The 16739-nt window shown below is 35.2% G+C and overlaps 1 protein-coding gene across 1 annotated transcript in view; it reads right to left on the bottom strand.

Moving 5' to 3' along the window:
• FAF1 (Fas associated factor 1) overlaps positions 1-16739 on the bottom strand; it is a gene marked incomplete at both ends in the record, with an annotated part of 143134 nt that overhangs the window by 93090 nt on the left and 33305 nt on the right. Inside the window, 4 exons of the mRNA XM_079536576.1 lie at positions 6043-6148; positions 13792-13880; positions 14219-14310; positions 16036-16244. Coding sequence (XP_079392702.1) covers positions 6043-6148; positions 13792-13880; positions 14219-14310; positions 16036-16244 — 496 coding nt within the window. The remainder of the gene's footprint in view (positions 1-6042; positions 6149-13791; positions 13881-14218; positions 14311-16035; positions 16245-16739) is intronic.

The raw sequence follows: 16739 nt of genomic DNA, 5'->3' as shown, positions 1-16739 counted from the left end.
CAAAAATAACGCACTTGAAAAACCCAAATGATATGAAAAGGCTTCAAGGCCTCTTTTCTCCTTTTCACAGCACTTTTTTTTTTTATTTCTGTTTGCAGTAATCTGCCTTTCACTTTCTCATTGCTACAGAACAAACGAGGAGGCTCAGCACTTTGAAAAGGGGGCTCAATGTGTAATGGGTCCACTAGAATTAATTTAGTTGCACCAAATCCATTGAGCAGTGAGGTTTTTTTCTCTTCTCAAATCATTTTGAGTCGGACGCAGCCCCCAGCCTTTGTAATTCTAGTAAAGCACTTAAAGTGCACAGTAGGTGTTCATCAGGACCATCTGGTCAAAAGCAAAACAAGCTGCTGATTTTGCCTTTGAATAGAATGAAGCAAGTGTGAATTAGTCTCTTCAATTAGCACTATTACAACCTGTCAAGTGCATATTGTAAAACAGGATTATTACAGTATTGGTCACCAGTGCAATTATTTACTCTCTGCCTTTTCTTGCATATAAAAATGTCCATGTTTTCCAGTTTTTGATAACTGAAGATCGTTTCTTTAATGATGTGCACATCCAAACCCACCAAAACCAAATTACAGGTTATGAAACATGTTCTGCCAGGAATATAGTACGCTTCATAATTAAAAGAGAAGTAAAAGAGAGTCCTTCCATTACCTCCAATTGCATTTTCTGTTGCATGAAAAGAGAAATGGTTGTATGCCTTAATCAACTCAATCTCTTAGAAACAGATCTCTAAGGCAAACATTAAGGCATTTTAAATGCCTCATAAAGTTATCACTTCCAAGGAGGTAACAAACAGATGGATTCCCCTTATTTCCCAAGAAACTTCTTTTTCAGATAATTGATAACATGACAACTTACAGAAAGTTTATCACAGGTCTCTCTCAGTATACAGAGTTCAGTTTCGCAATGTTCCGTTCTTCAGGAAAAGCCCTCTCTCTCCCCTCCCCCTAAAAATCAGAAATCATCATACTGTATAGACTTTTCTCTGCTGGTTTAAGTCCAAACCTAGCTAGCCAGACAGCACTCACTTCCCATAGCAGAACAGCAAGGCTACTGCAGCAATAGATGTTCAAATTCCATTTACTGTTCTCGTTACTCACAATAAATTCAATAGAATTTTTACCTGACAAATTGCTTTAAACAGCAAAAAACAAACAAACAGAAAAACAACACCACCATACAATTTTCACAAAAAGGAACCTGAATATGTATAGCCACAACGTATTCTGCTGGTTTCTCTGATAGAAAGAGAACAACAGTACAGAATGCTTGTGCACCTTTGCATATAAAGAAAAGATCTGCTAACTGCTGGTTTTTATTCACCTAAGAAAAGTGTAACTACTTTAAAACAATTAAACAGCCCAAAAATCTGACAACTTCTCATATATGTACAATATTTGGAGATGCTCATATTAGCATCTTTGGCAAATGTATTCTACTGCAATTAGTTACAAAGAACACGATCTACACATACGTGTTGTGCCCCCTGTCAGTGTCTGACCTTTACTATGGGCGATCTCACTCAATAATAAGTTTGAAAATATTTTGTACAAATATCAAAAATCTGATCTGAAAAACATACAAAGCTCTCAATGGAAATCTTTTTCTGTATTGAAAGTAATTCATCTGCTTATCTATATTTACATATTACAATTATTCAAACCTTTTAAATAAGGTTTCTGCCTGCATAAACATTCACACAGTTTTCAAATCTTGTTTCGCATTCACCAACTTCTCTAAAATAGTTCAAAAAAAAAAATCAATCCAAACTATCATTAGGGTCTGGCAGCACAGAATTTCTAGCTCTTCTCATCACAAGCAGCTCTATGTACACACAGTTCCTCCTCCTGCCTGCAGTGCTATTGGATACATTGCTTTTCATATTCCACATTAGCCAGTAAGTCTATAGGGAACAAAGAACAAATATATTACCTATCACAGGTGACAGGATGCTACGATGCTAGCCTCTGATTGCTTTATTGGCTAAAGGAACGGCATAAATAGCAAATGCAGCCATGCAAAGGCAGCCTGTATTTCAGAGATGCACCTTTGCATTGTTTGCACGGATTTTATGCTTTACTAGGCATTACAGTACCTGCTACATGCTTCTCCTAGTATTCCCAACTGGACACTTCAAGAAAAAATGCACTGATTTACAAGAGGTCCAACATTCTGCCAATGTATCCACCCTTTAGCAGCCACAGACTGCGTACATTGGATACTTCAGTAATCCAGCACACAGGAATAACAAAAACGGCTTCAAAGTCTCTACCAGCAGTAAAACAGACAAATGCCAACTCTTTTTGATGGAGATACCCAGTTTGTTAAGATTTTTTTGAGACTTTCCCCCGTGTCACTGACTTAACACGAAGTTTGAAGCATGCTTTTGTGACAGAGAGTTTTCTGCAAATTAGTTTGTGTATACTTCAAGATGAGAACAAAAACTCGCTTTCCATTATTTAGATATTACCCCTATGCAAAGGGAAGTCCTTCTCCTCTATCAAATAATAAGTACAACTTGCAAAAGAGATATAGAAGAAACCTTAATTTCTAACTGACTTCATAAAAATAGACAGGAAATCATTTATGCTTAATGTGGCAATGTGTTATAATATTTAGCACATGGCTTGTCAAATCAACATTAAAAAATTCTCATACTTCAGCAGGGATAATCTCTACAAATTATTTTAGCAGAATAAAGAGCAAGTATTCAGATGGAAAGTTCACTGTAGTCCTGCAAGTATTAGCAGTTCAATTTGTTATAACTGCCCTTATTCAACCATACAATACATTGGAAATATATTAATTTACCGTCTTCAAACTGGCACAAACCCTACTAATTTTCACTTTAAAATGCAGATCATGGAAAAAAGTAATCATGATATTTCCCAGAACAGTATCTGCCCAGAATTAATTTAATACTGCAATTCTACAAGAACAAACAGATGTCAGAATCTTGTGACACAAATTAATTTGCAATTTAGGCCACCATGCTATCATTAACTTTCCAAGTTAACAACTGCCCTGCCCAACTCACTGAAAAATAATAAACAGAACAAGAGAGAATTTGGCAGTTTCATTTTTATTTGAGTTCCAATGATGCCCCACAGGCTGATGAGCCCCCATCAAAATAACTGATAGAAACTTTTTCTAAAAACTGAGAAATTACATCTTAATATTTGAAGAGTTGAAGATGCCAATAAAACATGTAGGAAAGAAAAAATTAAGAACCATCCAAAATCCAGCTACTGATTTAAAACAAGAGAAATTGTACTGAGACCTGAGCTTAAGGCTTCTCTTAGAGAATTTTTGGTTGGTTTGTTTCCCCATTAAATAGTAAGTTGCTTATCAGGTTTGGTTTTTTAGAAACATCAAATCACCCAAATATCATTTACAATCACATTTGATGCAATGAGCACAGAGAACCAAAGCAACAGTGTTTTAATAAACCAGAGCTGACACCTCAACGGATTTTGCATTTAATTCTTTGCAATAATCTTTGATAGTTTTCAAAGGGTGGTAGTTTGTTTTTATTATTATTGGAAACACCTGGAAAAAATACTATTAGCACTCCAAATCTTACAGTATAGATAACAACAAGCCAAACAAACAGCCCTACAGAGACAGTTGCACCCAACTGTGGCAAACAATAGAACATTTTCAGAATTTAAAATTTTTCTTTTAATAATTGATGTAGTCATTTTGAATCTTTCTGCATAGGATATACCATGTGAGAAGATTGCATTAACACTGCTTAAACATTTCAACTTGTCAGTATGGCCAACTCGATTTCTGAAATATTTGCAGTATTTTCCCATCGAAACAGTAATAAAGGTAGAATAAATATATGCCACTGCTTTATAATCACTGAGCATTAATGAATATTTTATGTCTTTTCAAATCTCCCTGTTTAATTTAAAAGGGTGAAATTAAGTCTCCTCCCTGCAATATGCCAATTATCTGTAAATCAAACAATAACTTGGCCATTATACTCCTTTTTGTTAATATACCAGCAGCTAATTTGAAAACACTGAGTGGTATTTTTAGGTAATAATTGAATAGTCCTTCCTGCCCTCTTGTGGTTGGCAGCTGCAACTTTCATGAAGCTTTCCATGATCACAAAAACATAACAGAAGCAAACTATTAATTTATTAAAGGGCAAACGAGAGAGAAAAGGAAAAAGAAAATCTGACGGACACTTGAATGGACTGAAATATGTAAGAGAAAAGAAGGAAAGATACCACCAACTCCTCCAAATCACATAAAGTAAGTGAATTCATCAGTCATTCATTACAACCTACGATCCCTACGATCTAAAAGGAAAAAAAAATTACAAGGTCATTAGGGAGTTAACATATAAAATAGTGCTTGTTTTCAATAATTAGACAAATGTTCACCAATTATTTTGTCTCAGCTAAGTCCCCAGGGATTTCCACAAGACTTTGCACAGACATATTCACCTGTTCACCATCCATAGCACAGGAAAGTCCAGCATTCTTTTTTCATTTAGCTTTGAAATTATCTTCATAATTTTATACACTCTACTGGATGTAACGCTTAGACACAGAAAAACAAGGCAAATAAAGGTTTGATGCTTCATACTAATATGGGTATGAGATTGTAGGTGTATGTGGGTTTTTTGGCTTCCTTAGGGGAGAAAATTATAACTCACTTATAAATCAAGCTGAGTCTATCTGATAACACATTGACTGTAAACAGAAAAGCCTAAATTCCCATGCATTATCACAGCTTTTTGGGTCCTTTAAGTCTGGTAAAGTGTACCAGTAAACCAGTAATTCATACAGCATAGGTAAAAATAAACAAATAAACTGGCAACATGCAAGCAAGCGTGATTGCTTTCAGGATCTCACTATTTGAAACTACAAGTAATTTGAAGATTTATGGGAATAAATTATTAAAACAACTGATTCTAATTTTAAAGACTAGTGCTTGACTCCTCAAAGAAACAAACTGCTGCAACTAGATTTGTGTGTTTGTATTTAAAAAAAAAATAACAGAACTTACTACAGAAGGTTTAAAAAACCAAAACAGGAAACAGGCTTTCACAGAGAGGAAAATTAAAATTTACATCTTTAGAATAACAAGATTCAGAATGAAAACAGTTGGTAATTACTTCTCACTGTTGCTCTGATAATGCTCTAATAGCTAATATTGTTGAACTTAAAATAATTCTGCCACCTTATCAAATGAAACATTTCCAAAAAATGTGTTTAACACTGGAAGATTGAGGGAAGTGTCAGATCAATAGCAAGTACACATTTCATGATAAAAGCAAACATTTAATCTTAACATTTCATAATATGAATTCTTAAGATTCCCACTTCTGCATTGTTTGTGATATTTCCAGAAGTTACTGAGTTATATGGAAAGTAACATCCAAAACATGTGGCGTTAGAAACACCATGAAGCATTAGAAAAAGAACCTTTCGCTTAGAAAGGAATTTTTACAAATAAGCAGCAACTCCTTGTTCTGAATTCAGAAGGTCCAGATTCACAGATATTTGCTCCTAAAGGTTTTAATTTTGAAGAAGTTCTCTACAATATCACCCCTTGCTGGCCATTCTACAGAACAGCAGTGACATCCATTATATAAAGAAACCATAAGACTACCAAGTCTGTAAGAATTGGAGCACTACAATAACAACCAGCAATAGCACAGGTGACTATAAAATGAAGATGGAGCCAATTACAAGAAGAGTAGATAGCAACAGATTCAAAGGGCTTAAAAATAAAATGTCTTTTCTCATCCCTATGGAATAACTCAGTAAATGCTGCACACATTTTTTGTTATTATCATGTAAAAAGTAGCATCTTTCCTGTATAACATAACAGAAAACTTTTTGTTCTTTGATCAAATTACGGTAATCTTGATGAGCGAATTGATTAAACTAAAAATAAGACTAATAAAACAAAGGAGTTTCCAACAAGACCATGTGAAACTGTCTTTAACAGAGCTGGCACTAGCTATAATGAGCTACATTTATTCTTCAGCTGTGAAACAGCACTCACCTCCTGAATGGTACTGCTTCCTGAGAAGTTGAGGTTGTACTCCCGCTGGACTTCTCGATGGGTGATGATCAGCATGAAGTTTTGATTTAATGACTCCTGCAGGGCTCTGAAATGGTTGAAAGAAAAACAAGAAAATCAGGGATAAGCATGTTAGAGCTTGTTTTACAGTTAGATGCAAAAACCCCAGGGTATCCTAAACTCTACATGGACAAGTCCAGGCACAACATTATCATCTCTCTTTTCACTCTTAAATGCAAGGAGGCATGCTGAGAATGACCAAAGGCCATTCCTGAACTCCTTCCTTAATAAGGTGACTGCAGCCTTTAAAGCTCTCCTAATGTTAAGTATTCTCAAAATTGAGAGTCACATCATCTTCACAAACATCAGGTCTATTTAGCACTCATTATGTCATTAATACCAGGCTTGTAAGCATGTTGATGACCAGACAAAATATCAAGCTACAATGCACGTTAAAAATCGATGGTAAGTAGAACAAGGCAAAGCATGCTCTCAATTCTTTAGGGTTACCTGAAGCATAAATCAAATGGAAATTCTTCCATTTATTTTCAAAGCACATAAACCTGGCTAATTAGAACTGGAAAACTAACCACAGCAAAATTTCTCTTGGGGTTACTGAGCGTTTATATAAGTTAGTTCTGCTCAAATTGTTTTAACTGTACATTCAAATATCTTTAATAATATGAATTAAAAGAAAATCTTAAGATACAGATTAAAGAGGTCAACTTTATGTCACAAACTTGTTTATTGTGATTTTCCCAGTAACAAAACACCTAGATGTTAGAAACGCATCCTGATTAATTAGGTACAAAATTACGTAAGTTTCTCCTGTCAAAGGACATCTGTCATAGAGAAAGCAATTATAGCAGTGTACAAAAACTTACATAGGCTACAAAACTGCATAATAACCACATGCTACACTTCTAATCAATATTTATACAGACTTGACCCATTCAGCAGCAGATGGAATTCAATTGAGTTTATCTACTTCATTTTTCCTTATAACACACTCTCACAAGAATGCGAAACTTTTTTTTTCCTTCAGATCTCAGTTTCACCACAGTTCAATATGCCACTTCTCTAAGTAATAAAGGACAAATTCAGTATGCAGATGAGCTCAGCTGTATCTTAAGATACAAGAAGACAGAAAAGACTGCTAGATTATTTGAGTCTTGATTTGTTAGTTATTCCTTCTACTGTAATTACTGATCTGCAGTTTGGCTGCTCAGATGGTAAGGAGCCCATGCAATACTCAACGGATGCTTTAGCAAGAGATGCATTAATTGCTTTAGCATCTCGAGAAAAATTACCTTACAAAAATATCTTCACCCAGCAACGTAATTTGGATTCTGTGACATCTTATACATAACAATCACATACTACAAAACAAAATCATAAAGTGCAAGTTCTCTTGTCTTTTATGTGCTTTTGTAATAAAGAAAACTAATTTAAATCATTGTTAATGCTAGGTATGTTCTAATGTACAATAGACACCATGCATGTAATTGAATTGAGTGAACTATGCTGAATGTGCAGTCAGCTCCACTTGTCACAGCCTCATAAGAACAGGCTGGAAAAATTTAAAAATACCTGAAGTCCCACAAAGAAGACTCTGAAAAGTTGCGTGCTGATTTTCACAGGTAATTCTAATTAGATTCTTAGTGAGTTTAGCATTGCTATAACCATACTTTCTTTTGGCAAATGTTCAGTAGCAACTAAAGTGTCCCGCTGTGCTTTTTCAGATTATGACTTTTTTTCTTTGTTTTCAAGCAAGTACTGGAGGCAACTGATGTACATAACTGTCCTAAAAATATTATTAATTACAGCACGTGGATTCTATTGTCACAAAGGCTCTGCTAGAGCTGTTCTTGAGAAAATCTTTTGCAGATGCAAACTGCTAGCACAACACGTTTTCATTTCATAATTGATGTAAATATGGAATTAAATAGGGCAGTTAGATTACACCCTCAGTCCCATAAAGCAAGCATAAAACACACGCTTCCATATCATCCAGATTCAAAATATTATATGGAAAAGAAAATTATAGATACACTCAAAGGAAAGGTTTTCAATTTCTGTACTTAATCTAGATGTGACAGTGGAAAGTACTTAGAAAGGGGAAAACATACTTATCAAACAGCTAAATGAAGTGCCTTAAAATTAAAAGCTTCAAAGTAACTACAGATTTTGACATCTCTAGATATTCTGAATGAGAATAGCAAATGTTACCAAGTAAATTTTCTGTATTTATCCATAGCCAAGTACAAAGAGTAGGCTGAAAATTAGGGTAGCTTAAAAAAAAGTTGACTAAAAAAAAATTGTTTCAACAAACGTTAGCAATTCAAGTGCATGGTCAATTATTCGCCTTTTTTTGCAAGAAAAATAAGGTAAAGAAATTGTGCCAAGGAATGCTTACATAGAAATGCACTGCTCAATTGACCCAATCCACTGAGCTCCCATTTCAAAACTGTGTGGTCTGAAGCCCTGAGACATGGACCATACCTTCACAAGTTATGAAGAGTTGTCAGTGCACCTGACGGGCAATAGGTGCCCACACTCCTCTGTGGGATGGGGTTGATTTGAACACGCCACTGGAGAACCAGCCATGTAGGTCCCTCCTAAATTCATTTCCCCAGGCCATGCTCAAATGTACAGTATAAAGTTATCTAAGCAGGACACTACTCCTGAGCAAGTTGATGCTTTTTTCTTTAAGAAGTACATAACTGCCTCTGAACACTATGCAATTTTCTAAAATTATTGCATCCATGTATGCAGCAGTTTCGGTTTCCTTCAAACGTTACTAGTTGGCTACCATCTTCCAAATGAAATATCTGAATTAAAAGAGAAAAGGAAAAGGAAGAAATGAGGAGGAGAGGATGAAATTAAAAAAAAAAAAAAAAATCAGTGTCAAACTCTAGTTTCCATTGAAGGCAAGTTTGTTTGTTTGTTTGTTTTTTGCCACCAATGCTAACAGAATTTAATTAATCTGAGGATTAATTAGTGGTGAAAGGAATCAAATTCTAGAAGCAGAACTAAAGTAGGCCACTTTTATCAGCAGTGCTTCTCTGCTGCTGCAAACTCCAGCTTTCAAAAGCATTTGCTGATAGCTTAATGTTACTTTTTTTTCCTCAGCTGAATGATTACACATTTGTGTCAGCACAGGAGGCAAGGGAACTTGACTGTATTATTAGGCACCAATCATCCATTACAGAAACTCTGCCTACATTTGGAAAAAGAAGCAAGTCTGAGAACAGGCGAAAGAAAATAGTCCTTATTCTCACCAGATTTAGCAAGAGAAACCTGGATCAGTTTAGGATTGCATATGGATTGCCCTTATAGCACTGGTTATCAGCATCATCACAATGAGCAGGAACCTCAGCAATGGACCAAGATTCAGTCGGGGTTGAAAATGCACGATGTGCAAACAAAAATGTTCCTCTTTAAAGCTGAAATTTCAAGTTTGAAGTTGCAAGAAATTTTTTCACTCACTCAAATAACAGGATTAAAAATCACTAATGAGTTTATTTACAAGCTCTCCATCTGAATTCTAATATAGCAAAATTTATAAACAGCAAGTCTAATACATGAAGAGAAACAATATTTAGCCAAAAAATGTTAAGCTGCAAATAATGCTAGACTTAAGGGGACAGCAACTGTTCAGTCAACACAATGCTGAAGAAAGATGACATCAGTAGTGGTGTTTACATTTTAAGCTTCTACTTCTTATTGTGCTGAAATGCTTAATAAATAAAATAAATTGTTGTATCCATTGTTAAATGACCGATTTGATGCCTTCATTTAACACTGGTTTAATACTTTGCTCTCTAAATTGCATTTTTCTTTGAAATTTTAGTAATGCTTTTAGCTTTGAAACCAAAAGTATATCCTAATTCAGTGATCAGCAAATATTCCTTTTCATTTCAGTTCAGTTTTGTTTTTGTTTTTTTAAATGAAATGCATTCAGAATTTCCTAGTAGGCAGTATCTTCCTCAGCCACAAGAATTCTCCAAAACCTCAGAATTTTGTATAAGTAGGCATGACACAAGGTAATTAACATTTCCATTTTAAACTTACGGATTTATACAAGCTCATGTCAACAGAAGTCCAAATTTACTGTAATTACAGATTATTTACATTAAAACAAAATAAGAAATCAGTATGTAAATGTAATGTTTGTTGTAGCTAATGCAGCAAGAGATGGTAGATTAGGTTCAAACAGCAATCAGCAGATCTGGCTAACATGTAAATGAGCAGAAGTCCCTTTGTTTACATTCTATTGCATTTTAAACTTCAGGATTTTTAAACTGTCTCATGAGCAGATGTGAAAATAAAACATTAATCTTACCATCCTTATTGATGCTTTCAAAGTAACTAAAGCAAGGCACTGCTCCTGTCCAGCTAAACAGACAATACTAATAATTGGAGTTGCAGGTTATATCATTCTTAATTAACACTCTGCTACAGTTGATAACATACACTAAAACACCATGCCATAATCACTGCTCTGCAACAATTTAAAAAAACACGTACTCAGCAAAATACATACCCATTATTTGCCATGCATATATAATTTTTATTCCTATCCTCACAAACAATTACATTTCTAAAATAAATTACAATCACTTAGCAAAGAAATACATCACTGTAATCACCTCCAACATATAGATTCTTAAAACTGTCTCGGTTGGAAACAATCTTCAAGATCTCCAAGTCCAACCATCAACCTGACCTAGAGTACACTTGGTCAAGCTATTAATTGAAATGACAGTAACAAAATTACTTGGTAAGAAGCACCTCTTAGAATACACCAAACTGAAAGGAAAGACCACCTGGAAAACCTATCTGCATGGCCAGACCAGCATGCCTGCGCTTTTGATGTTCCTCTCTATTGCATTCTCCCAAACCTTTCTCCTGAACTAAGTAGAGCCAGCTTTCTAGAAGCACCCATGGCAACAAAGGTAAGAAAAACCATTGGATGGAAGTGAAGAATCTAATCCAACAAAGCAAGTGCAAGGGATCACTCCCTTGGACAACTGAATGATGGACTTCATTGGTACCTTTCTTTTTTAAAATGGATTTCCAAAGCAAATAATGTTTTTCTTACTTGTTTTATCCAGCAAATTTATACATATTCATTAGTCTCAGAGAAATCTGACAGCCTCACAAAGGACTCAAATACCAGGCATAAATCAACAGCAGGACAGAGAAAAGGGACCCAAATTACATTGGGTGTAATCCTCTTACATTCAGCCAACTGCTGGACAATGATCACAAGAAGTAACTGCAGCATGTGGCATCTCTCGTCATTCACTATTACCTGGTTACAGAACTATCTGCAGAACAGAAGCAGGGCAGGCTGGCAGTCTAAGCAAGATGAAAAAAAATGATATGGGCTACTGAATGTATTGGAGGAACTGAAGTACTGCCAGAGGTAAGCAAGATCAAGGGAAGATGGAGAGATGAGTTACTGAAGCTGTTGGAATGAGGCAGGAATTCACTAGAAATCATGCTTCACTACACCCACTGTTCACAGAATGCATTGTCTTGTTCCAGGTGCTGTGCATGGACAGGTATGGCTTTGCCAACCTCACATGTGGTATTTGACATTTCAATTTAATCTTCACACCTAACATGCAGTAGTCCTTCACTGGGTTTCTATTACCTATGAAAGCTTTAGGTATGCCACTGGTGAATGAAGATGCCCTATGAGATTTCTGCTTGTTTAAACTATTCCATTTAGATGCCAGTTTAACTTAGTTTTGGGTTTAGGCCATTGGGTCTGTCACAAGTGCCTACATACCAACACACTGGAAAAAGATGTCTCAGACTTTATTCTCCCTGAGCATCAAGAACAGAAACAAACTGGAGTTTATAGAGCTGAGATTAGACTACTTTGTTATAAAAGGCATATGCATAAAACATCACATACTGAAATCTCAGGTTGCTCATATATCACTTTCTGAAGATATTGAAATCATGGCTATTTTTCTATGTTTCAAAATAGAAGGCATTTAAAGAAAATGACAGATGAAGTTGAAAAGTAAGAGGCAAAGTTCCTTAACATCCATTAATAATAGATGAGAACATCATGCTTTTAAAAATTGAGGGTACCAAACTAATCTGAATAATAACTGACCTAACAGTAGGCAGTAAACAGTGTAACTGGGTTTGGTACATTGCTTCAATTAGATGTGTTTTGATCTGCATTGATGCTTTAATTGGAGGCAAGCCTCCCCTTTCATCTAGAATTTATGACTCCAAGGGATGATCTAGCCTTCAAATTATCTTTAAGTAGCCACTAATTAATCATCATTTGCTATCCCCAAAGGTACCAAATTTATCCTAAAAATATGCAGAACTCATCTCCTCTGTGAAACAAGTATAAACTGTAAAGCTAACACCCACTGTGATATTATTAGGAAGTAAAGTTCTTTTAAACTGTTCAACAAGAAAGCCTGAGAACTCCTTTTAAACAGTTTGTTGCTGTTACACAGTTTATTTCAGTTAAAATCATCAGCATTTATTTCCATTGAAATTAAAATATACTAGGAATCCATGTTGAAAAATTTGTTAGCATCTACATGGTTTTTCCACAGTATTGTCACTATCCTTCAGTTAGCTCGTTATGCATAACATCTGATTGTTCCTACTCACAACTACAACTCCTTTCAGCACACTGAATTCACATCACAGCTCAGTACTAACCAGCTCTTTCTGTTCCATTACCATTATTCCCTCTTCTAATGCTTGTGTTTTATTAATAATTATTACTTCTTTTTTTTTTTTTTATAATATACATCAGCTTTCTTATTTCCTCCACAGCATGCAGGGTTGTGGACCTACGTACTACATTTATTTCTATTGATTGTCAAAAGGTTTCCTTCATCACATTTGTAGAATATTCTGCTATCTAACTACAGCAACAGAAAAGCAATTCAGACAATTTGAAGGCAATCCAGTCTCCTGATTATGCAATTTGATCATTTCAAACTGCAATCTTTCCTGCTTACTTGACAACTGAGAATCAGAGCTACTCCTTTCACACTCAATTACAGTGCACCCTCTAGTGGCCACGGAACAAAATTCATGTTTTCCCATTAAGAATACACACCAATCCACCTTCGAGAAGCTATATATAGACAGGGTAGAAAATAAGACAAACAAATTAAAGCAAAGTGGCTACAAATTACAACAACAACGATTCCATTACCCATAAAAAACTATTTAATTTTCAAACCTTTGCAATATTCACTGACTAGTGAACACTTGAGTATTGAAATCAGTAATAGAAGATACCCTGCTTAGAGGACATTATTACTCTAACTGTACACTTTATAAGTCCAAGAAGATAGGATAAAGTGACACACACTTCAGAAAGAAAATTCTGGTCTGCTGGTAACTATCTGTATGTGTTTATGAATCAATCTAATGTGATAAACTATGAAAGACCAGCTTTCATTTCCACAGGGACAAGATTTTAAAAAAATTAAGTCATACAAACTTGAAGATGCAAAATGCTGTATGAACCTCAGTATGTATTACACCGCAGTTTTCTTAAAACAACCTTCTTTCAACAGTGAGGTGCTGAGGTAGTTAATCTTTACACTTGTATCACAGAGCAGTGAAACACTGCACATTTACTGATTGCAAATTCCTGCAAGAATGCAAACTGTTTCATAGAAAACACACAGAAAGAATCATACAAGCAGAATCTATAGACAAAAGACTTACCCAGAATGACTTGAAGAAGGAGGAGGCAGGTCAGGCGTTAGAACATAAAGACTATTATTTTTTGGCAAGTGTAGAGTTTTTAAAACAGTCTGAAGAAAGAAAAAAAAAATTGTAAATACAAAACATTTGCTGATTTTGACACATTAGTTTACTTTATTCCTTTTAATTATAAAAGCTTCTTCACAACACCAGCAAATTTTTAAGATCTACTGTTAATTTAATAACAACTCTATAGGTGTGCTGCATTGTATCTAAAAACACTGCAAAATACATTGATGTCTTTATAAGGCTTTTAGTATAAGAGATCCTCGTAGAGCTTTCACCTGAGACATCTAACACTCAGAAACCTTGTACTGTCATCCCCACCCTCAGACCCTCAGTTTGAAACACTGAATTCAGTTGACTGAAAACACAGCTGAAAACTTACACTATCATCTACATCTCCAGTCTTCCACCCCTTTAACAGCATTTTAGTTGCAGGAATCTGAAGTTCATTTTCTAGAATATGTTTGATATCTCCTGAAGAGAAAATGAAGAAAATGTCAAGAAATTCATATTTAAAATATGCACATTTATCTCTTTGTTTCCAAAAATAAGGAAAAGGTACAGTGAAAACCAGTTTTAGTGAAGTTATCATTGTGACACACATTTCAAACAGTAAAGAATAAATGAAAGTAAAAAAAACGCATAGAACAAGAATCTGATTCACACAATCACATGAGGATACAGTGATTTGGACATATATTTGAGTAGCTCTACACGATGTATGCTGGAACCATACATCTGCAGATACATGCCATCTGGAGCCATGCACTTTGCCAGAAATGAAGTGTGCCTGCATTTCTGATACCCAGCTCCACAATCAATAATCTGGACTTAAGGAATTGAAGTGTTTGTATATTTGACTGGTCAGACAGATTTTTCAGTGTTTTGCACATTCTGTTCCTCCATCCTAGCCTTTGGCCACATCTGCTCCTCCTCATGTTGAAATGGACTGTTCCTGTGCTCTGAAGAGGTCATCTTGAAGATCAACCATCTCTATTAGGCCTCTCTGCCCTCATCTGGGATTCTGACAAGCAGGTCCCTGAACAAGCCAAAAAGGTGCTTTCTTGATGTTTATGGTTGAAATTCTATGATTTACCTTTCACACTTCTCTCAAGATTTTAAACAAGGCTTCCTTCAACCTTCATACGCCAAGAAACACAGAAGTTTTACACCGACCACCTTCTGCCCTGTCACTTAATCATCTACATCTGAAAGAAGCTAATAGAAACAAACACCTATTGCCTACCACACCTACTATAGCTGAAAAATTCTGATTTGGTCACTCTTGTATCTACTTTGGATGTAACTCAGTGCAGCGCCACACCGAGCAAAGTAATGCTAATCAAGAATTCGACTGATCATCACTAGGTGGCACCACAAAAATACCAAATCAAACACTAACAAGAAAAACAAGGATCCAAGGTTTCAATTTCAAAATTTCATCACAGACAAAGTGACAGCTCAACAAATTTTTAATCAACTATATCTCGACATGTTCATTTGTTTTGATCTGCATATTGTCTTAAAAAAAAATAATACTGTTTTTCCTTAGGAAGAGTAAATTAAGTCAGTCAGGAATTATAAAAAAGAATATGCTTGCAATGCTAAGAACAGCATGTTTCTAAAACACTTGTACAAAATGCATCATCTTTAGAATAAAAACAATCAAGTCTGATAACAAAACAATTTCCTCAAAAAAAGAGACAAATAAAAAGAAGGATGCTACAATGCTTTTCACACTTAGAAGAATTCTCTGGATTGTGTCACTAATCTTATTTAGAAAGGGATGATGCTACAGAGATTCAAAAGGAAATGCCAAGATGATCTACTTATTACTTGACTGCATCTACATTAATCCCACTGCAAATTACACTTTCTTGCCTCAACTTAATCAGTAATCTCCATTTTGTTTATGAAGTAAGTCCATAAGACAACTAGATGTCAAAATAAATATTTGATAGATCACTAACCTTTACAATGGATTAGTGAAATTTTTGCTTTTTTCAAGCTGCAAAGAGGTTTGAAAATGGTTAGAAGCTATGAAAACTGCACTTTGTGGGACATTTTTTGAGGGGTTTTGTTGGTTGGTTTGGGGTTTTTTTCCCTATATGATTTAGATCTTGATAGCAGGGTTTTTTTAGTTTGATTTTACTTTAACAATTTTACCTCAACAGTTATGTGATGTTTACACATTCTTACCCACTGTAGAGCTGTCCTCAAGTACTACATCCACATTTCTGTCTCTGTATTCAACCCTGAAGTCAAGCATTCGAGGTTGTCTTTCCACTATTTGTCTAGATGGCACTACATGGCGAAATGCTGAGGAAGATGAAGAAGCTGAAGAAGCTGCTGTAGAATGACTTGTGGGGCCATATGCTGGTCCTTGTAAAGTCTCTCCACCGTACTCACTGAAGGATACATAGATAAAGTATGAATAAACTGACAATGTTTAAATAAAGATTTGTGAAGTGAACAGAATTACTCACTGTTGTCCACAGCACATGCCTCTGGAATAAACTCCACTGTCATATCTGAAAATACTTTTTTTGTTCATAATTAGAAATTAACTTTCATATTAAAAACATTAATATTTCAAGGACTCAGAAGTGCTATAGCAAAGCAGCTTAGAAGACAAACAGGTATTTAAGCCATTATGATAATCTCAAGTTCACTATGTAATTAACATCAGATTTATCTTGAGAAGCAGCATTATTTCCTGTTCCAAGAGTGCTGTGACCATATAAAAATTTGCACCATGGCAACCACCAGTTTTCTGTATCACTAGGCCAGCATCATATGCAATTTAGAATAAGAAGTAAAGCTTAAAATAAAAGAATAAACTGGGAAACCCAGATTACCCAGAAGCACAACTCATCCTCCTCAGTGAACCTCTCATAAAAAGC

This window comes from Tetrao urogallus (genome assembly GCF_951394365.1).
Source record: "Tetrao urogallus genome assembly, chromosome: 5".
Classification (NCBI taxonomy): Eukaryota; Metazoa; Chordata; class Aves; order Galliformes; family Phasianidae; genus Tetrao; species Tetrao urogallus.
This window is presented reverse-complemented; position numbering and strand designations above follow the sequence as displayed.